General features: G+C 40.6%; 1 protein-coding gene across 7 annotated transcripts in view; it reads right to left on the reverse strand.

Annotated features, from left to right (window-relative positions):
• Positions 1-22,976, reverse strand: part of LOC137296931 (putative adenosylhomocysteinase 3) — a 112,780-nt gene that overhangs the window by 54,366 nt on the left and 35,438 nt on the right. For 3 of the 7 annotated variants that reach the window (XM_067828831.1, XM_067828836.1, XM_067828832.1), the window contains exons 2-3: positions 11,576-11,660; positions 9,543-9,611 (exon numbers count right to left, since the gene is read on the reverse strand). In XM_067828831.1, the coding sequence (XP_067684932.1) occupies positions 9,543-9,611; positions 11,576-11,660 (154 nt within the window). Of the gene's footprint in view, positions 1-9,542; positions 9,612-11,575; positions 11,661-14,917; positions 15,055-22,976 lie in introns of those variants that run through there. The other 4 variants (XM_067828837.1, XM_067828839.1, XM_067828838.1 and 1 more) reach the window with 2 other exon arrangements.

Here is a 22,976-nt window from a genome sequence, read left to right on the forward strand (position 1 = left end):
CAAATGGAAAATGGAAAACTTGTTCATTCTGTTATATTCCCTGGTCCTAATGAGCAGTTCTTTGTCAAAAACAAAACATTTTGCTGATGTACAAGCCATATATTTTGACAATGATAAACTGTTTGAAAATATGTAAAATAGGTACATGGGACTAGTTGTCTTGAAGCACAATCTCTTAGGTGTTGTTTATGGCTCTGGAAGAAGAACATCGTATAACTATAAACACCTCAATCACCATACCAAGAGCAGAAAAGGGGATCACCTCCCCAAATCAATCAAAAATATAGCTGCGAGCAGCGATGAGGGCTTCTTGGATGTTATGCAATACAGCCATTTGCATCTGTGACGTACTTCCAATAGTAGTCATGGCTACAAATAATATAGATACATGCTACTGTCAGTAATGGGAAATGTGTCATTGTTTAACTCTGAATTCATATTGGCTTTAAATACAGATGCTACCCGTATTAGGATATCAATCAAGCAAACATAATGATTGTCGCTTTCAATTCTTATAGGCTTTGAAACAGATGCTACTTGTAAAATAACATGAAAAGAGAAAAAACTTAGTGGTTGTCCATTCAGTGATCAAAGGATGCACACTTCACAACAATCTTTTCAAAATGTCTAAAACATAAAACTTGGTAGCTTAAGGTGAATGTGATTCAAGTTATGTTACTGAAATATATATATAATATATGTTGTATTAAGTAAATCTATATCAATGAACATAACAAACACGTCCAGTGATCTAACTTCAATAACATACAGGAAAAAACACCATTGATCTTGTTGACATACTCGTACTTGAATTGTTCCTGAGCTTGTGATTAATCTTGGAAATTTCACACTACCAGCACAAACGTAGTACTAGTCTAGATGGATGGACAACGCCATTCAGTGTGTTCACTTTCGTGGTTCAATTGATGTAAATTTGACTTATAATATTCATAACATCATACCAGTACCAGCTGAATGCTCAATACCATAGGACGATAGCACGTTACTATAGTCCAAATGATACTGGTTGTGATTGTGTATGAATTTAAAAACAAGTTAACAGCAGCTATACCTGCTTCAGTGACAATATTTCGCTAGATCATGAGCGCAAGATACATCAGGTTGTAGATATGCTAAATCACACAGAATATTTTAAATGACTAATAAAACCTGAACAAAATGGCTATTTAATCTTTCTATGGTTGATGTGGCGTAAGTTATGGTTGTGTATGTTTGAAATGTAGCTCTTCAGGCTGTGCCGTTAAAACCTGCTTTGTGATTTAAACAGGAAACCATAACTATCAAAACAAGACAGGTATATGGAACCGAAGGCAAAATACCGCGGTTCCACTTATATCTCGGTTTATTGTTTCACAGATGAGGAATTTCGAGAATGAACGCATATATGCTACTCCATGTTACACTAAAAAGTCTATGCATTAAGAGGTAACAATATCAGTCCAAACAACGTAAGATTTGGTTGGAGAAGTACTGCCAGACCTAGTTAATTTGCGTATTTCAGCGCCTTCTAGCACGTCGACCTGGCGCAACATTTTATTTTTGCCATTTTCAAAAGGATGAATGAAAACTCTATGGGACCTGTAAAAAATGTTATTTTACTTCTGTTACGATTCATACAATTAAACAATCACAGTACATAGATAACATGCATATATGTTATGCACCTTTAATACATTTTTAGACCAGCCACTGAGTTGTACAAATTGAGGGATTTTCAAAAATATATAATCTTTTGCGAGACGCATGGAATTGTTCCCTACATCTGTTGTTCTTTAAAGTGGAAAATAATTGTAGTTTAGGTTCGCAAGCTTAGAAGCGCCATCTTCGTAAGTTAACTTGTCAGAAGTTTAATAAACGCTTATATATCATAAATTTCATAGTGTGACACGCTACACAGTGTAAATTTGCTAACATGTGTGAACTCGTTAATTAAAGCATGGGCTGGAACTCAGTGTGAAAACAATGCCATTTGTGATTAATTACTTTAACTGACACCAGCAAGTCAGTCTATCGCATCGGTGCTTGGCGAGACGCTCCCGATTTGTCACCTCCCGGCTTGGAATGAATTTCACGTGCATTTCATGCTCATGCAGAGACAATGAGGGTGAAAAGGAGAGAGATGGAAGTAAACTTATTTTCAATAAGTCTTGATCTTGAAATCCAATCAAATGCATGTAAAATTATTTATAATATTAATAGAAAACGGAAGCTCGACCGAAAATATAGTATAAGTAATCATAAGTTACATTCATGGTTTCCTCGCTGCATCGGTAAATATCCACACTGTTTTAAGCAAGGAGACTCATCGGAGGCCCCACGCCAAGAACAGAAGCGATATTGACCGATACACTTCGGCCTTTGCTTGTTGATGAACGTAATTCTATAAATCCACGTATCCACTACAGAACACACAAAAACCTTTAACTTTTTCGCATTTTCAGTTTGTTGTCAGATAGATTCATAGGCCTATAAAAGGCATTTCAACAAATAACTCTACTTAATTTCAATTGAAGCTCAGATCAAATGTATCTGCTAAGCGTTAGTACTTTTGACATACACAAAGGCAGGTTATACTTATATACACAGAACTCATACATATCGCCAACTTTGAACGAAACGACTGAACTTAGAGACAATAGTGAGTGCTGGTGTGCGGTCCTGTGAGACACATGTTTGAAGGAGCGGCCGTCATTGTCCTCCCGCTTTCCTTCAGATTTTCGTGCTCTTTCCAATGGTTAAACGTTAAATGTTGCACCAACTTTTGACACATTCCGCCGCGTATTCATGGGCCGTCGGTGATAAAAAGAAGTGCCTATTTCCTTAATAAGCAGAAACTTGGGGATTTTGATGGCTAGTATTGTTTATGGTGATGTGTACATAGAGGCAAGCACTTTCGGTAGATATTTAAAGCGGTCTAAGCAGAAATATTAGTAAATTTGCTTCGCACTCTTTCCTTTCATTAGGGGGCACGTCTCAAACGTTGTGTCTTCGTTTTAGCTAATACAGTCTGTATCACCGTCAAAACGGAGCATTTTAACAATGATGTCGTTGCGCAGGGAGGTGCCTAGAGACAAAGTATGGCAAGTTTAAAAGCGGTAGCTGTTGTAGTTGTAGTGCAGCAGATTTTGGGAGCAAAGTAGTCAGAATTGGGCTGAAAAACAGCAGCAAAAACTTCAATCGCAAATAGCGGCCAAACGGTGCATTTTAGCGACTCGACCCGTCCAGGCGAAATTGTAGACATTTTGATTGCGCATCTGCTCAGTTTGGTAGTCATTGCAGCAGTAGTTTCGGAGATATTTGCATTTCAAATTGAAAATTTCGAATTAATTTTGATTTATCTGCCCTTTGCTATTGGGCCCACAGCCTAGAGATTTTAATGGGGAATATCTACACCTCGGTGCGCATCTGCCTGATTTTTTTCAAGCGATTCTGTCCACTGGTGCTCTTTGTAGCGCTGGAACAAAATCCGGCGGAAAAATAAATAATAATAATAATAAAAACATCAGTAATTACAATAGGTCTTTTGCCTTATGTCAAGAAGCCCTAATTAAACCCTTTACCTGGGTGAACTACACTTAAGGTTTTATCAGTAATAGTGGAATGGTTGATCAGGCTGGTGAGTATACAGATGGGAGACATGGTGCATCCAGGTACTACTTGCCAGCACTGAGGAATCAGTGTGTGAGGGATTCCTCCAGCTGGAAATGGGAAACAGAGTATAGGTAGTGCTGAGACTGACTGTCCAACCAGGATCTTCACTACAGCAGTATGCTGTGTGGGAGGCTGAGGAAGGAGGGGGAAGAGAGAAAGCCCAGGGCAGTGATCAGCTGATACTGGGGGTTCCAGTTTCACCCCCTCACCTTGTCTCTTCCCTGCTACCTGGGGCACCAGCCATCGAGGTGAGTCGTTCATTCTCACTCATACATATTGCATGTTTACATTTTCCAGGGTCACCTTTATTGCAGCAGGTAAACTTGATGTGATGTAACAATTCAATATTTATATCCCAACAGAAAGTAAGAATGATTATAGCCTGATATTAGATTATCTCACAACCACATCAGGCATTTATAAAGACTATGGCAGCACAATCATTGTGAACCCACAGTAATTCCCATACATGTTTGTCAAGTGAGGAGAAGATGGGGGATCAGATGTCTTGGCCATGGGTAAGAATGGGACGGCTGTCATAACTACAGACCACAGTTGTCAGCCAAACCTGTCACTGATTGCCAGAGATGTGCCCAGCTGATGGGCTGTCACTGAAAGACATCTTCCTCACACCAACCACACAAGAGCCATAGACTATTAGCAGAAAAACCACAGGGAAACTTTGATTAACTAATCAATAATTCACGCCCTGTTATTGGTCTGAGTTTGAGAGAGTTACTCTAAACACAACAAACTGACTTAACATGTACAATCAATGTGTCCTACGTAAACACAGTATATGACTGTATGCATATCAGGTGCACTTTGTATGTGATGTATTTTCTCGACAGTCTGGAGGTAATAAAATGAAACTAATATGAAAACTAATTCCCACTGATCAGACCAAGAACAGATGAGAAATAACACAGCTTGTTGTCACTGAAATGGGTCCAGAACAACCATTTATCACCATGTACTCAATGTTAACAAGTCAGCTAATCTACAATGTGAACAATCAATCACTCCATACTGAATATTGATATGGTCACAGCCTGTGAACACCGACCTCATCATCCATGAGGCTCTATCAAAACAACAGACATGTGACCTATAAAACACATGAGCTCTCATGGCACCCTTGATTTCACACACAAGCTGAGTGTTTAGGGAAACCAAGCAACAAGACCATGTACTTGCCAGTGAAGTTTGTTAGTGATCAATATTTGGAAATATGTTAGCATAAGAAACATCGTCATTTTAATGATGATAAAGTATGAATAAACATGACTGTCCGCAGGTCTGGCTTGGTGTTGACTTGCTCTGAGTCACTGGATGCACTTGAAATACATTTCCCTTGTGTTCATAAAGAAACACCTTGAACTGCTGTGATCACTGTGCAAAACATCTATGCAACTTGCAGAAAACAAACAAAGCAGAATTATATGACAACTCATTTAAATGGGTTACAACAAGAAATATAATTGCAGAAACACAGTTGTGTTTGTTGTGTTAACATCATGTCAGTATTCCAGCTATACGGCTGGCAGATGCTCCGTGCTTATCTTGAATCACAACAGTCACAAATACACAGCAACAATATCTGAAATGAACTATTTCACAGTGTAAATATGTGAGCCACTGCTTGCAGACATTAGGGTGTCTCCAGGAGGGGTTGGTTAGGCAGTTGCTAGTGGCTGGGGAGGAGTAGGTCAGAGTTAGAGAAAGAACCATGTGTTAGAGTGTAGCAACGCATAATATGATGATGTCACAATGAGATCAGCCAATCAAATAATTTGTTCATCCTCAAACAATTACAGGACTCAGTGATAAGACATTAGGCTGGACAAAATCATCACTTGAAATCAGAGTAATTGCTTTCAGTTGAAAAAATGTTGCATTATTATAATGTGTTTTAATGTTATGTTTACAGTGTGTATGATATATAAGTGTGTGTTATAGTCATGCATCTTGTTTATACTGGCTGTGTTTTCATGGACATGGCTGTGAACCTCATGGTCAAGAATTAGTGAACAAAACATTTTGCCTTACATACACCTTTCACATTAATGTGAAATGACAGGGTACTTTCACATTCCTTGGAATGTTAGCACAAATTCTCGTCATTAGGACATATGACCTTGAACTTAGCTTTTTATACAACATTGGGATAAGAGTCCATGACACAATTCACATATATTCTGTTGTCACCCACCCAGCGAACAAAACGACTAACAGAACATGTAGACAACTGACTCAACCCAGCAATCCTTGAATATGCTTCATTATCTTCTTGTAGGGTTGTTGATAATCATCTTTCAATGATCGACCCACTGATCACTGATGACCAACACTTGTAATCAGCACCCTTTCATTAACAAACTGGGAAATCTCTCTCATCAAGCCTATCCTGTCAGACATTTTGACATCTTGTACTTGATATAAATGGAACTGACTTAACAAAGTAGCTGAAGACCTTTATCCTGTAATGATGTTATTATGGGTGTAAGTGAAGTACAAAAGATCATACTGTAGGGCAGTTTGAAGAAACATATGCTTGTGTCAACTCTCTTTTTGATAAACATTACATACAGTCTGTAGTATTGCTGGTAGTTGTATGGCTCTAAGGCTAAAAATGGAGTCATCCAAACAAATGATTCTGTGTACACCATCCTTCAAGGTGTAACTAGTCATATCAAAATGACTTCACGTTCATGCAGCTCAGGCATGTCAAAACTCAAGTTAACTGACACAAACTGAAAGTCTACTTTAAAACAAAACTGACCACAAACCCTGTATTTGAAATATCTGCTAGTTAATATTTAACAAACATTTGACATAATGACGACTTCTGTACTGAACTTGAACTCGGTCAGGCTACAAAAAAAATCCTTAAAGGTCGCATGCAACGTAAAACACAACTTTGCAGATTCTGATAACTTTTGGTATGCACTTACCGAAATAAATCACAAATGCCAATTCAACCTAAAAAGTTGAAAAAAGAATGTGATGAAAAAAGCCTGCGAAATCAGAGTTCAAATGATTCATTAATTTTCCTCCAGTGCTGCGGGAAAAAGTGGTTTCAACAACTGTGCTGTGCTGTGCACCCATATACAGTAAATAGATTCGCGGAGCTTGAAACGGTATGAATGCCCAGAGTTTGAGGCCGTGAGCAGTAGTCTAATCTTGGTTGTGTAAATAATGTACTTGTTACCAAAGAATAAAAAAATATGTTGATTGTGACAAGCAGCCTCTGTCACAGAGAAAACTCAGTGTCTGGTTTATTGACACCTATATGTCTGCCATACCTGTCTGCTAATGACTGTGCAATGCGTAACTTCAATCATTGACCACATCCTATCCGGCTTACACGCCATAAACAGACAGCTTGCTCATGAGCCAGCCAATGATACACTTGAGTGCACACCCAACGGTTTTGACTGGGTTCGATACCCCAGGTCCATCGTTTCAAGCTTAGTAGGCCCAAGTACAAAATATTCTTTATTTGTCTTTTCATAATCGGCAATGCATATTATATGTCATGAATAAGTGATAATTGTGTTTTAATTATGTTTGATTTTTCAGTTGCATGTGATCTGTAATGAGCTACACTTAATCTTTTGTTGTTATTCACTATGCAAAATATTTTTTTAAAAACCTGCATAAACAGCAAATGATTTACCTTTATTATTTACTAGACTGTTACTGTATACATTCAATGTCCAGCATAAACAAGCACAATGTGCTTTAGACACCATTACAAACTTGACTGGTAATTACCACTGAGAAGGCTTGCTGGACACCATGTAATGGAATTGTTATGGTGGAAGGACTACATATCAGTCTACAGACTAAAGGTCTGGAGAACAGGACAGGGAGGAGCCTGGTGTGATCTGAAGTATGTTCTCATTTACATACAACTAGATGGTCACTTACTCTGAACATGCGGGACAGATGGAAAACCTGTACTGAGATAATTCTTTCATAAAAATATTACACATAATTAAACAAAGTCTTGTTAAGGAACTGATCTTTCTGGAAATGTTATACTGTTAGTAACCAGGTCTATTTTCAAAAAAGTAATCAGATCATTTATTATTTAATACATACACTGATATCTTCAGCTCAATGACATTCCAGCCCACTAGATATCTGTTTTATTACACTAGAGGTAAACATGCTCCTGTTTGAACAAACTGGGTATGCCTCCTACCCATACTATCTTCCATGCCGTTCTTTACTGTGCTATGTTTCGGAGTGATTCAGGCTATGTATGTAGACAAGAACCACGTTTGCTGGGCTAAACCTGAATAATCAGTATTATGACAAGTATAACTGCATGAAAACTGAAAAAAAGTTGTACTTTTACTATAAATATGAGAATGAAAAATTAAAGAAAAACAAACAAGCCAAAAATTGAATGAAGTCAAAAAAGCTTGTCAAAAATTGCCTGCAAAATGTAACAATCAGCCCCATGCAGCATGCAGCAACAAGTCTGTGTTACCAACACTAAGCTCACACCTCATTACATCAGATCATTGTGAGCTGGCCTGTCCCTGACCCCTTTAGTTCAGCTTTACCACCAAGGACTTGAATAGGTCACTGGGAATTTGTCATAACAGAGGCCATTGTTCTGCATGACTTTATTGCATATACTTAGTGTTTTATCAGCAATCTGCCTGTTTGTATTTTTGGTTGACCAAACCAAATGTGACTAAGATAGGTTCCAGTTATTATATAACCTTTGGGCACTTCAATATAATGGCTGAACCAACGTTTAATGGTGTGTAAATGTAACTGTTACAAGTTAGGTGTGAAGATACTGTGAGTTTGCACTAACAGTCTAAAATTAAAAAATGATGAAAAGGCTAATGGAGGGACTACGAACAAAAGCTGCAATGGAATGAACTACTATAGATTTGTGTGATGGTTAACCAGTCCTTCAGTTTGACACTGTGTTTATAAAGGCAACAACAGCCATTTGTGTGATTTTAGTGCAAAGTAGGAGAAGAAGTAGTGTTTGTGTCCATTAAAAAACAGAACTCAGAAACAACAAATGAGCACAGACAGGACAAAAGATCTGAGTAAGTATAAGGGTATTGTCAGGGTACTCCACATGTCAGGGTACTGTCTCCCACATGACAGGGTAATGTCTACAAATGTCATGGTATTGTCTCCCACATGTCAGGGTACTCCACATGTCAGGTTACTGTCTCCCACATGTCAGGGTACTGCCTCCCACATGACAGGGTACTGCCTTCCACATGACAGGGTACTGTCTCCCACATGTCATGGTACTGTCTCCCACATGACAGGGTACTGTCTTCCACATGTCATGGTACTGTCTCCCACATGACAGGGTACTGTCTTCCACGTGTCATGGTACTGTCTGCCATGTGTCATGGTACTGTCTTCCACATGACAGGGTACTGTCTACAACATGTCATGGTACTGTCTACAACATGTCAGGGTACTGTCTACAAGATGTCATGGTACTGTCTCCCATGTGTCATGGTACTGTCTCCCACATGTCATGGTACTGTCTCCCACGTGTCATGGTACTGTCTCCCACATGTCATGGCCCAGTCCAATACTTCAGCATTATCATTAGACTTGTGTCTGTGATCAGCTTCCTGTATGGCTAGTGTCTTGGACATGACACTCCAGTCTATGGGGTCAACTGTTGAGAAGTTCCATGGTTTAGCACAATGTGAATACCATGCAAACAGTAGCATGTAAGCTTGGACCACACAAACAATTGGGGAATTGGCTCATCTCAAGAAAACAGGCACTACAGAACAGCCAGAACTACAAGTACCAAAGTAAGTAGTGATAGGCAGATACAGGCGGAGCAGGGAGCAGACATATACAACCTGAATCAGAGTCAGTGATGGGCTCGAGTTGCCCCCCACGCCCTCCTCGCCCTCCGCCGCCCCGCCCTCCTGGAACAACAAGACTACTACTGGCTCACCCACATCAACACCACATACAACACCCCACTGACATCTCCAGCCATACATCATGCATTCTTGACGAGCAGTCATGATATAGTAATGATGCCTTATAAAGAAAAGAAACAATGAGAGTAACTACAAAGTAACTGTAAACATAAAATGTGTCAACCATTTATTATACATACATAAAAGTGACATGAGATTAGTCCAAAGTTTGCATGGGCATACTCACATATTTACGTACACTGCATGTCCATGGCAGAAAACACTGAGTACAGGCTTTCACTTCTAAAATCTATGTGCATATATATCTATCAAAATCAAATAGATATATCCTAATCTGTGCCAGCTGGCCCGGCAAGGGAAATCAACAAGTATGCAAGAGTTACATCCCTTTGATCAACAAATTGCTTGATTCCAACATATTCCTTTTATCAGCCATGCCTGAATATTTGTAACTAGTCACTACATAACAGTAACTGAAGATGTCAGCTGTATTAATGAACAATGCAAAACAGTAACCATTCAGATCTGTTATTATGTGACCTTCCAACTGCTGACGTTACCTCCCTTGTATAAGCGTCCCTAAAATGCTCCAACAAGTTCAAGGTTTATCAATGCATTGGAATAACTAATCTCCCAGTATGAAGATGAATATTGTTTTAAAATCCTGGCCCAACTATACACATAAATCTCCTCATGACATCCTGCTTCCCCAACTATAGCCACACACCACCTGATGACATCCTGCCCCAAACTATAACCTCACATCACCTGATGACATCCTGCCCACCAACTATAGCCATACACCACCTGATGACATCCTGCCCCCAACTGTAATCACACATCACCTGATGACATCCTGCCCACCAACTATAGCCACACACCACCTGATGAGATCCTGCCCCCAGCTGTAATCACACATCACCTGATGACATCCTGCCCCCAAATGTAATCACACATCACCTGATGACATCCTGCCCCCAACTATAGCCACACACCACCTGATGACATCCTGCCCCCAACTGTAATCACACATCACCTGATGACATCCTGCCCACCAACTATAGCCATACACCACCTGATGACATCCTGCCCCCAACTGTAATCACACATCACCTGATGACATCCTGCCCACCAACTATAGCCACACACCACCTGATGAGATCCTGCCCCCAACTGTAATCACACATCACCTGATGACATCCTGCCCACCAACTATAGCCACACACCACCTGATGACATCCTGCCCCCAACTGTATCCGCACATCAGCTGATGACATCCTGCCCACCAAATGTAACCACACATTACCTGATGACATCCTGACACCCACATATCTCATGGTCAGAACCGTTAAAAGTAACCAAACATCACCTTGTTAGATGCATCCTCAACTATACCCAAACACTGCAGCATTTTGACCAGCCACATGGCAAATCGCTGCTTTTCCAGCAACAATGATTTCATGTGTGTAAATGTATTAAATCAGCTGCTCACCTGAGCATGGTACATGTTTAAGACCATATGCTCACCGGAGCATGGTACATGTACTAGACCAGCTGCTCATCTGAGCATGGTACATGTATTAGACCATCTGCTCTCCGGAGCATGGTACATGTACTAGACTAGTTGCTCATCTGAGCATGGTACATGCATTAGACCTGCTGCTCACCTGAGCATGGTACACGCGTTAGACCTGCTCCTCATCTGAGCATGGTACATGTATTAGACCTGAGGCTCACCTGAGCATGGTACATGTATTAGACCTGCTGCTCATCTGAGCATGGTACATGTATTAGACCTGAGGCTCACCTGAGCATGGTACATGTATTACACCTGCTGCTCATCTGAGCATGGTACATGTATTAGACCTGAGGCTCACCTGAGCATGGTACGTGTATAGACCTGAGGCTCACCTGAGCATGGTACATGTATTAGACCTGGGGCTCACCTGAGCTGTAGCTATCTGTTGATGACTGGGATACTGAGCGGCTGTGGATACGTGGCCTGTTCGGTGTTAAGTTGTATTTAATTTCCTGAAATTGAAATAAAGACCTTTTGTAAAATGCATCAAAGATAAATATCTGAACCTATGCTCAACCTATGCTTAAGACTCATCTTAAAGCAATACTTGCATGATAAATTCAGTGAATGCTACAAAGAAATTATAATTTAGGCTTACATAGTTAAGATCACTATAGTCTATGAACAAGGTAAAATGGTGTGGGAGATAGAGCCTGTTCTGAACAAGAGTCATCAGAAGATCACATATCCCCCTGCCCCCACGTTTGAAAGGACAAATCATCAGACAGTTACTTATTGTGTTTTTAGACCAAATCTGAATTGTTTCCATTGAATTCATGAAAAATATAAATGCCATATATCTGTAATCAGAAAAGGTCACCATTTCAAGATGTGTCTCGTATATCTGCCAAGATCTTTTGAAAGATATGAAATGGTTTTCGAGTTGTGCTCCGGAAACGAAGTCAGCAACGTGTTCATGGAACCGAGAAAATAATGCATCATAAAAACCTGTAAATAGCAAAAGGCACCACTTATGGGTCTGCCACACATATCTACCAAGTTACACTGACAGATATTAAGAGTTTTTTTTAGTTCAGCTCCAGAAACCAAACACACCTCTCACTTTTGAGAAACGCTTGAATGGAAAGCAAGAAACTAAATGAATCACAAAAACCTGTAAGTAGCAAAAGGCACCACTTTAGGTTCCGACTGGTATATCTACCAAGTTTTGCAGCAAAATATTGAATAGATTTTGAGTTCTGCTCCGGAAACGAAACCCAGTCGAAACATTTCCATGGAAACTGAGAAAATTATACACCACCATTTTGGGGTCTGCCATACATATCTACCAAGTTTTGCAGGAAAATATTGAACGGTTTTTGAGTTCTTCTTTGGAAACAAAATGATTATGGGTGGACGGACGAGGTGTCGACTATATCCCCTCGCATTACATGCCGGGGGGATAATAAATGTACCCATTTTACTTTCATATACTGACATTTCACTGAGATTCCAATCAACACTGGACACATAAAAGAAAGACTGTATATTTAACAGCAGACGTACAGTCATGATACTGACTAGCATAACTACTACTTATGAATCGTCACGATATGGCTGAGATATTGCCGATGTGACGTTAAACATTAACTCACTCACTCACTACTTATGAAGAGAAAGCCATGATAAGGACAAACGAGATGATATCAATGTTAATCCACCACACAGAACACCAATACATGAAATTATGTGAAGTTTTTCTTTTGTTTATAGTAACTTATGGGGAAAAGGAAAGACATATTTGTCAATTTATCTGAACCAATTTGTTTCAAATCCTTCAATATTTGACTGGGTGAGTATCATAATTTATTCTACTGTTTGAATACACATCCAGTTGTGTGCTTTTACAGACATCAAGTTTCAGATGACTGTATCTCTACCATTTTAGCTAAAGTTGTGATGAGGCATCCAAGTCATCCTACAGTTATAGTGTTTACTTCAGGACAGCCATGTCCAAATATTTCTACAGACCAAAAGCTATGTAGCCAGGCTATTTGATATTTAGTTATTATTATTCAATCTACAACCTTGATCTTTATCACTACCGCAGAGTACATTGTTTTGTCAGCTACCTTGTTCCTCTTTGTCACTTCCATTAATTAATGTCTGTCATCACATGAACTGTAGAAGGAAGTGCTATAGTTTCTCTATCTATCCATTGTTGAATCTATGCCTGTCTACTGTTGTTAAAAACTATATATATGTATGCTCATATCTATACTGTAGGTGAGATGTGAGAGTGGAGACTGGCATTCCGACTGTCTTTGTATGGACGACCGTGTGCAGGATTATGCCGCTCGCAGGAAAGGCCCTGGGGATGAGCTGGAAGTCCGCTCATCTCATTCATGTATTCTTGTTTGACATGTCTTGTGAAACCAACTAAAGAAGTTTGAACAACTAAACTATGCCTTCCTCTTCATCAACGTATTCATTCGTCTTCGTCAACGTAATGTTCATCTTAATCATGAGCTAATTCAGCCCGAGCCGATGACCTCAGGCACCCGTTGACACTACACTCATACACATCAAACACCCAAGTTCAATTCTCCACATAGGTACAATGTGTGAAGCCAATATCTGGTGTCCCTTGTGGAGACATTGCTGGAATATTGCCAAAAAACTCTTGGATACCAGTCAACATCCTCAATATCTCCATTACAGAAAACACTGAAAACTTCAACCGGTCACAGTGGAAAATATGATGCAGTTTGATGAAGACAACAACACAGACCACTGTTGATTGTTAGAGAAACTTATTCTGCAGAATAAAAGCATTAGTTTTTAAATTTATCACATATAAATTTATCCAACAGTGTTACAAAATTTATCACCACCTCCAGAGTACCAACCTTTGGTATAACCTTATATGTTACTGTTAATGTCAACAGACATCAGTTGTGCTTCATTTCATGCAATGCAAGGTGTAAGGGAGATAACTCTTATGGTACTATCATATTTCAAGTCAAGGTATATTCTGCCTACAATTTTCTGTTTATTCCTTTCTTGGTGAGGTATTTAAGTGAGAAGGTCTAAAAACAGATTATATAGGTTTAGCAAGCTTAACTTATGGTTTTTGCAGATTCAACTGGCGTGACTGAGGAAATGTGAAACTGCTACAGTCCACTAACAACTGAACCTTCAGTGGTGTAACATCTTCTCAGGTAAGATCACTACTTGAAAATGTTGCCATACACTACAGGAACTCTAATGTCACCATTACTGTATTTCAAAGAAAATGAGTAACCTGCTAAACAAAAACAAGTTCGTTAAATAGTGCTGTACAACATTACTGAATGTTCTCAAGAGAGTGACAGTCCCTAAGTTTGACTATACTTGACTAGCATTTTGTATTTTTTCTGAGAAACAAGATAAGTAGGAACAATTTGGCCTGATAAAGTACAGACTTTTCAAGAAACATAGCTTAATGTCAACCTGTCACATAACAAGCTAACCAACAAATTACAAGCTAGTCTGCAAACGTTCAGAATAATCAAAGCCAACAAGCTCTTCCAAGGGTACTTATTTGAAAGATTTTCATTACGTTTCTTAACAACAGTACTTTCAAGTGACACACAAAACAGCACTACCTACATTAAACTTTACAGATTGAAGGCTGGACATACATGTGTGGTATAGGAAAGTACATGTAGTGCCAACACTGTTTTACATCATTACAGTGACAGTATCTTCAAACAAGTGTACACCTTACCTTCCCATTTTCCTTAGCCTCTCCATTGGCATTGCCATTATCACCATTCACAGTTGTTCCATTGATATCAGAGATGGTCTTCATTATGAAATACTCAGTTGTGAATATAATTCTTCAATAACTTGAGCAGATGACAGAAATCACAATCCTCCCCAAAACACAGTTCTGAACATAACAGTTAAGCTTTTCGATAGCGTCTGTCTTACCTTTCAGTGAATAAACGATGTGAATAGGGACTGAGTAGTGACCAAAAGCATCAAATTTCCTGTAGCACCCATGTTGTTTTGATGAAGCTTTGCTTCCCAGTAGTGCTGAAAACCATCACAATGCTTTCACCTCAGCTGAGGCAGCAGTGACAACTGACAGTGACAAGGAAGATGCTACACTGAGTCTGCAGTTTCCAGCAAGAGCAGCCATGCAGAACTGTCATTTCAGTTCCTCCACACTGAGCACAGCCACACACTACAGCCGTGTAGAGTTCCCATTCCCTTATTGGCAAGAAAACTTAGCCAGTAGGAGCTCCCCTTCCCCGTACAGGAGCTCCTTGTATCTGTACAGGATGGTACAGCTGTGTAGAGTTCCCTCTCCTTACTGAGGAGCCAACAACCAGTAGGAACTTCCTATCCCCATACAGGATGGTAGAGCCGTATCAAATTGCCCTCCCCTTACTGCGGAGATAACGCAGCCAGTAGGAGCTCCCCATCACAGTACAGGATGGTACAGCTGTGTCGAGCTCCCTCCCATCATTGGATGGGATGTCACATTCCTTCCCCTTACTGGAGAGACAGCACAACCAATAGAGGCTCTGTACAGGACATATAGAAAGTAGTCGTCTCTCATTACAGGATGACCCCCCCATCTCTTGCAGGTCTGAGAGACACATCAGCTAGGTGGAGCTCTCCCTCACCTTAAAGAGGTCTGAAACACATCAGCTAGGTGGAGCTCTCCCTTCCTTACAGAGGTCTGAGAGACACATCAGCTGGTTGGAACTTTCACCCACCATACAGAGGTCTCGGCAGGGTGGCCAGTACAGCCGATTTGTGCCGCAGTTACTTTACAAGACAGCTAACCAAGCTTATAGTTACCCCGCCCTATGCCTACTATTGTTTCCAGTTGCATATGAAGAAAACATATGAACAACATGAAACCTTCATCTGAGGCCTCACCACAAAACATCCCCAGAAACAAGTCTGTGAAGTATTGATCATCAACATTGACATAATTCCTCCATATTAGAACCTCTGCTATCATACTTCCAATGCAAAGACATTGACATAAAGACGTTTATTATGATGTAAATTCCCAATGTCACATTTTGTGTCATCGATGGTCAGAGCATGGTGAAACACTATCCAAATATATGACCCACAATGTGGAAATATGACCATAACACTAGATATCAGGCTAACATACTTTGATGGTCCACATGTGAAGATCTACTGTTTCAGTTGGCTCTGCACATAAAAGCTGTTCAGCCATACTGTACACACTACACTATATCTACTCATGTCATTCATGTGTGGTTGGGGGCGGTGGGGTAGCCTAGTGGTTAAAGCTTTCGCTCATCACGCCGAAGACCCGGGTTTGATTCCCCACATGGGTACAATGTGTGAGGCCCATTTTCTGGTGTCCCCCGCCGTGATATCGCTGGAATATTGCTAAAAGCGGCATAAAGCCAAACTCACTCACTCACTCATATGTGGTTGGCACTCGGTCACGGCCAGGTAGTCTAGTAGTTTGTTACCCTAACTACAATTTACAGTGGGGTGTGACTGAGAGGCTGATGGAGACAGGTGGAGGGGGCGAGACTGTGTGGCAGGTAGGCGGTGATGGAGATGTGTGAAGGGGATAAGTCTGTGCGGCAGGTAGATGCTGATGGAGACAGGTGGACACGGTGAGACTGTGAGGCATGAAGGTGCTGATGAGACAGGTGGAGGGTGAGACTACTGCTACCTGATGAGACGTGTGGAGGGGGTGAGACTGTGAGGTAGGTAGGTGGTGATGGAGACGTGTGGAGAGGTAACAATGAGAAGCATGTAGGTGTTGACGAGACAGGATGAGGCAGGTAGGTAGTGATGGAGAAGTGTGGAAAGGTGAGTCTGTGAGGCATGTGGATGCTGATGAGACAGGTTGAGAGGGTGAGACTGCGAGACAGGTAGGTGGTGGTGGAGACATTTATCATGGAGGGGTAAGACTGAGGCACATAGGTGCTGGTGAGACAGGTGGAGGGTGTGAGACTGCGAGGCAGGTATGTGCTGATGGAGCTATTTAACACAACAAAACAACACCCTCATCACAGCTGGGTTATATCAGAGTCCCACTTAACACTGTTCACATGGTTTATTGCAGGCAATATGTTTCCCAAAATACAACTACTTATATACTGTGATTGTGTAAGGTCACCTTACACCTGAGCATAACTTCAATTCACCATTTTAAAGGAACAATATTGAAATGTTCCTCATGATTTCATTTAACTAAACATAATGCTAATGGGAGATAGAAAATATGTTATTCACAGTCCGCATATAAAAGACAGGTTACTCTACCATGCATGATATGCCAGTACAAAGTCATGTCCAAACACGTTTCTTCTTACCATTTCAGTCAAACTCATAAAAGTGCCAAGCCATTAAAATGCCATTAATAACACGATGTAGTGGTCTCATGAAGGGAATTACTGTACTCCTCACTAATACCTCACTCATGATACAATATCACATAGAGTGATAGTAGTAGTGTCAGGGGGTGTTTGGGGTGGGGAAGCTATGTGAGGGTAGCAGTAGTGGGAGGAGGTGTTTGGGGGATAAGGGATGTGAGTGTAAGCAGTAGTGGGAGAGTGTGCTTGGGGTGAAGGCATGCGAGGGTAGCAAAAGTGGGAGGAGGTGTTTGGAGTGAAGGGATGCGAGGGTAGCAGTAGTGGGAGGGTGTGTTTGGGGTGAAGGCATGTGAGGGTAGCAGTAGTGGGAGGAGGTGTTTGGAGTGAAGGAATGTGAGGGTAGCAGTAGTGGGAGGGTGTGTTTGGGGTGAAGGCATGTGTGGGTAGCAGTAGTGGGAGGGTGTGTTTGGGGTGAAGGCATGTGAGTTTAGCAGTAGTGGGAGGAGGTGTTTGGAGTGAAGGGATGTGAGGGTAGCAGTAGTGGGAGGAGGTGTTTGGAGTGAAGGCATGTGAGATTAGCAGTAGTGGGAGGGTGTGTTTGGGATGAAGGCATGTGAGGGTAGCAGTAGTGGGAGGAGATGTTTGGAGTGAAGGCATGTGAGGATAGCAGTAGTGGGAGGGTGTGTTTGGGGTGAAGACATGTGAGTTTAGCAGTAGTGGGAGGAGGTGTTTGGAATGAAGGGATGTGAGGGTAGCAGTAGTGGGAGGGTGTGTTTTGGGTGAAGACATGTGTGGGTAGCAGTAGTGGGAGGGTGTGTTTGGGGTGAAGGCATGTGAGTTTAGCAGTAGTGGGAGGGTGTGTTTGGAGTGAAGGGATGTGAGGGTAGCAGTAGTGGGAGGGTGTGTTTGGGGTGAAGGCATGTGTGGGTAGCAGTAGTGGGAGGGTGTGTTTGGGGTGAAGGCATGTGTGGGTAGCAGTAGTGGGAGGGTGTGTTTGGGGTGAAGGTATGTGAGGGTAGCAGTAGTGGGAGGGTCCCGGTATTGGGAGTCATGGCATGTGAGGGTAGCAGTAGTGGGAGGGGGTGTTTTAGCATATACATATGCAAAAACAAGTGTAGAATCTTCACCGCTGTATCCTGTGCCACTGCCATGAAAGGAACAGCAATCTGCTCACAGTTCACATTTGCTGATACAAGATCATCAAACAAGCATCTATGCCATATAAAGCAACAATAATATAACTTTGCAAGAACCAGGATTCCCCAAGAAAGATTCACTGCTTTATAACAATGACAACCTTGTTTGGAGACCTGAAATGGAGTAAGGTATTGTGGTCAGTTCTTGGCCATAGAAGTGCATGTTGTCAGATAGTACCTGTGTACTGAATTACTTCAATGTTTCTAACATTACTTTGGAAGCCAGAAAAGCCATTTTCCTGTACACAATTATTGTGCCACTTTACACACGGCACTGTGCCAAGCCACATATGCTGCAGACACAGAAAATTGAGCCTGAGGCTTCTACAGACACTCTGAGCCACACACTGTGGCAGGAAGGGCACAGTGAGCAACAGACAGGGCACAGTGAGCAACATGCTGTGGCAGACAGGAGGCATACTGAGCCACATGCTACGGCAGAGAGGGGTAGTGAGCCACATACTGCTACAGACAGGGTATGCTGAGCCATATATTGTGGCAGACGGGGCACGCTGAGCCCCATGCTACAGCAGACCGGGCACACTAAGCCACGATGCAGACATGGTACTTGTGTGTTGCTGCATACAAAACACCCATGCCATCTAGAGATATTGCAAAATGCATTCTGATCTGGACTATCCATACCGCCCCACTCATCAACCTTCACTCTGCACTACACACCCAAATACACTTGCTTCAACATCTAGGTGTTGGTCCCCACATATACAAATCTCTACAAGCAACAACAACTGATCACAGAAACCTAGTACTGCTGCAGTGTTGAAACAAATTCCACTGCTCAGCTGTCACTGAATACAATAATAGAAAAACAAACTCTGATTCAGATTTGTAAGAAACCAGTACATTTGATGACCACTTTCTCACTACTAACTCTCAGAAAACTAGGACTTTCCAGCAGACCAAACCAGATGATGTGACAAAGCCATTTTCTAGTCTACATCAATTACAGTCATTGTCCTGCAGCAACATCAATGTGGAAGGAGGCAATTAAACTTCCTCCGGAACAGGCTGCCTTATATGTACTAAAGTAGAGTTAATTGTCTCTATCTAACATAGTACATCTTGATAGTATCCATAGAGTGCATAATAGTACTACTAACATTCACATTCATCTACACATCCAAAAGAAGATCGGTGAATACTTTAAACAGCCAAATTTTCATGACTGCTTGATTTTTGCGGATTTCACGTCAGACTTTATAACGCGAGAATAAAAACATGTGATAATATAGATATATCATTCACACTTTTCAGATAAGTCAACAACATAAAACAATACTAGGGTTATTGCTAAATCACGTGTCAACGCTGGGCTAATCTGGATTATCATGGCTCAATCACGCTTTTTTTCACTGCTCTAACACCCAATTAAAAGGGACTAGTTTTAAAATCAATTACATTTGTCTTAGATCACTAAGCAAATCTGTTCATTCTACAACAACTCAGTGGTCACGCACCTGCGTGTTATGTAAAAACATTCAGAGATGTGAAAATAAGAAGGCTTGAAAAGGTTTAGTGACCATCACTTGCAAAGATGGTCACTTAAAAACCTTGTATTTAAAGCAGTTGTTTTCTTAAATGATGTTCCAGAATCAACATCATTGATACCTTGATCAGGTCTAAAATATCATGAGTATGCATATGTTAGTGTCATTCATGGGAGCGAACAGTCATCTGCAGGAGAATAGTTTGCCTCTCGATCGTTTTAGAGAAAAAGTGTGATGACTACAATTATACTGATCCACATGTCTAAGAATATTTTTATCTGTCCAAGTTACAAACAAAAATTAATTTTACATGTCAAATGTATAAATACTGGTGATTAAAATGAAATATCTGATAATTCCTAACCTAAATATACTTTGACTGATCCTCTTAAATAGCCATTTGAAATATTATTGTAAGGAAACAACATCCAAATACATATCTTCTTCCAGCTTGTGAGCAGTTGTGTGAAAATTCTGTACCTCAAATCCATATGCATAACACATTTAATGCTTAGGAAAATGTCAAAGTACACACATAAAGAAATAATACTTTTTCTGTTGAATGTACATAGTTTCCAACAATGTATTAAGTAGGTGCATTTCAAATTAGGAAAACATATTTGTGGGAATATTATTCACCTGATTCACCTGCTGCCGCAGGTGCCAAGTTGCAGATGAGATCAGACTTGGGAGATGTATTCCTACATGTGTTGAGTTCCAGTATGCATGACATTGCATCTCAATGTCCTTTGTCCTAATATTGTTTTATCACCATGGTTGCAGTGGTGCTAATATTATGCTCATCCAGCCTTTGCTTATGACGCTACAATCTTTCCCTGTTCTTTACCTGCTAGTGCCCAAGTATCTGCGTCTAACCTTACCATGCCCTCAACTGTATTCCAGCATTGCCATAAAGATTACCGATCGTCGTTTATTAATCTAAAGTCACTGTATCCTGTAAATCCTGTTCTGAAATGTGGTAGCCATTTTCCATGGGCCTGGACACAGTAGGGAGAAGATCTGAGCATGTCCTCCAGCTAAGCTTAACTCCATAATCCTCTTACAAGACAATCAATACATATGCTATGACATGGACCCAAACTCATCAGCAATCTCACTTACATGGGGAGACAGTTGCCCAGTAGACATATTCATCATATTCACCATTACTTCATGCCTTACAATATCACACTCATGTGCCTCATCAACGGTTGTCCCAGCTCTACATCTAAACCAGTGTGGGTAAACTCAATCTTCTACTCAGAAACAAAAACAGTAGCACCAACACCTAAGTGTATCAGCAATGTTAAGAGAGGCTACATGCTATTGGATTTGGATTTATCTGATGAAATTCCATGTAAGTCAAGGAAAAGTTGTGTCTTGTTTACAGAAAGCATCAGATTTCAAAAACATTCAATGACCTGTATTGGTGTACTAGTATGTAACATTAAAGATGCCTGGGTAGGACTCCAGATCTTGAAACCTATTTAGACATACAGTATGGTTCAAAATTATTGAGAATAGCTAAAGCATTTCATATTATTAAACGAGAACAAATCAGATAAAATTGAATGTATTGTGAAAGTGAACTGACCTTTTCATGTTGTGTAGGTAACAATTTAATATTTTATCAAGTCTCCTTGAGCTTCACGGCACAGTCTAAGACGGGTAGGCATACTTCATATCAGAGAGGTTAGTGTCTCGTGAGTTATGCTGTCCCAGTATCGGACCACTTCTCTCTTCATGTCTTCAATTTTTGTCAACCCCTTTTGATTCACACATTCCTTCATCATCCCCCAAATGTTCTCAATGGGATTTAAGTCAGGACTATATGCAGGAAATGGTAATGCAGTCACATTTTTCTCCTGAAAGCACTGCTTGGCATGTTTTGCGGTGTGTTTAGGATCATTATCTTGCTGCAAAATCCAGTCATTTCCATAAAACACATGTGCACTTGGAAGGAGAAAATGATCTAATATGTTAGTGTAGCATTGACTTGTCAGATTTCCCTCAAACACACACAGCGGGGTCGTTCCTAATAAGGATATCCCTCCCCATACATGAAACTTTGGGCTGTATTTAGGTCGTCGATTCAACAGTGCTGACGCACACTTTGTCCATATTTTCACATTATTGGGATATACCCATATTGAGCTTTCATCAGTAAAAATCACATTTTCCCAGTCAAAGTTTTCATATGCCAAACACCACTCAACATGCCTGTCTTTATGTTCTTGTTTCATGAGAGGAGAAGGAATTCCAGTCTTTTTCTCCCATCCAAGATCAATCAAATTTCTTCTAACTGTAGATTTTGATACAACTGTTGATCCCCTATCTATCATTTCATACCTGATGTTGGAGATGCTTGCCCTTTGCTTTTTAGTCGCTAAAATTCCCAGCCGGACGCGATCTGAGAAGTCCAATTTTCTGGGTCTCCCTGCTCCTTTCTGGTGCCCAAAATCCTTTCCCTCTTTAAAAGTCTTCCTAATCCTATACACAGTAGAAAGAGGAGTTCCTGTTCTCCCTACCAATGTATTTACATCATCAATTCCTTGATTACACAACTCAAAAATCAACCTTCTTTTATCTTCAGCAGACATTGTTGACAGTACTGAGGAAAATGACGTCTGCTACAAATTCAGGGGAGGTAACTCTAATTGTACTATACTCAGTAGGCCAAGATGAGTTACCTCCCTTATACCATTACTTAGTTTTAAGTATCAGTGAATCAGTTGAGGTGTTAGGATAGCTCAAAG

Source organism: Haliotis asinina, chromosome 9 (assembly GCF_037392515.1).
Source record: "Haliotis asinina isolate JCU_RB_2024 chromosome 9, JCU_Hal_asi_v2, whole genome shotgun sequence".
Lineage (NCBI taxonomy): Eukaryota > Metazoa > Mollusca > Gastropoda > Lepetellida > Haliotidae > Haliotis > Haliotis asinina.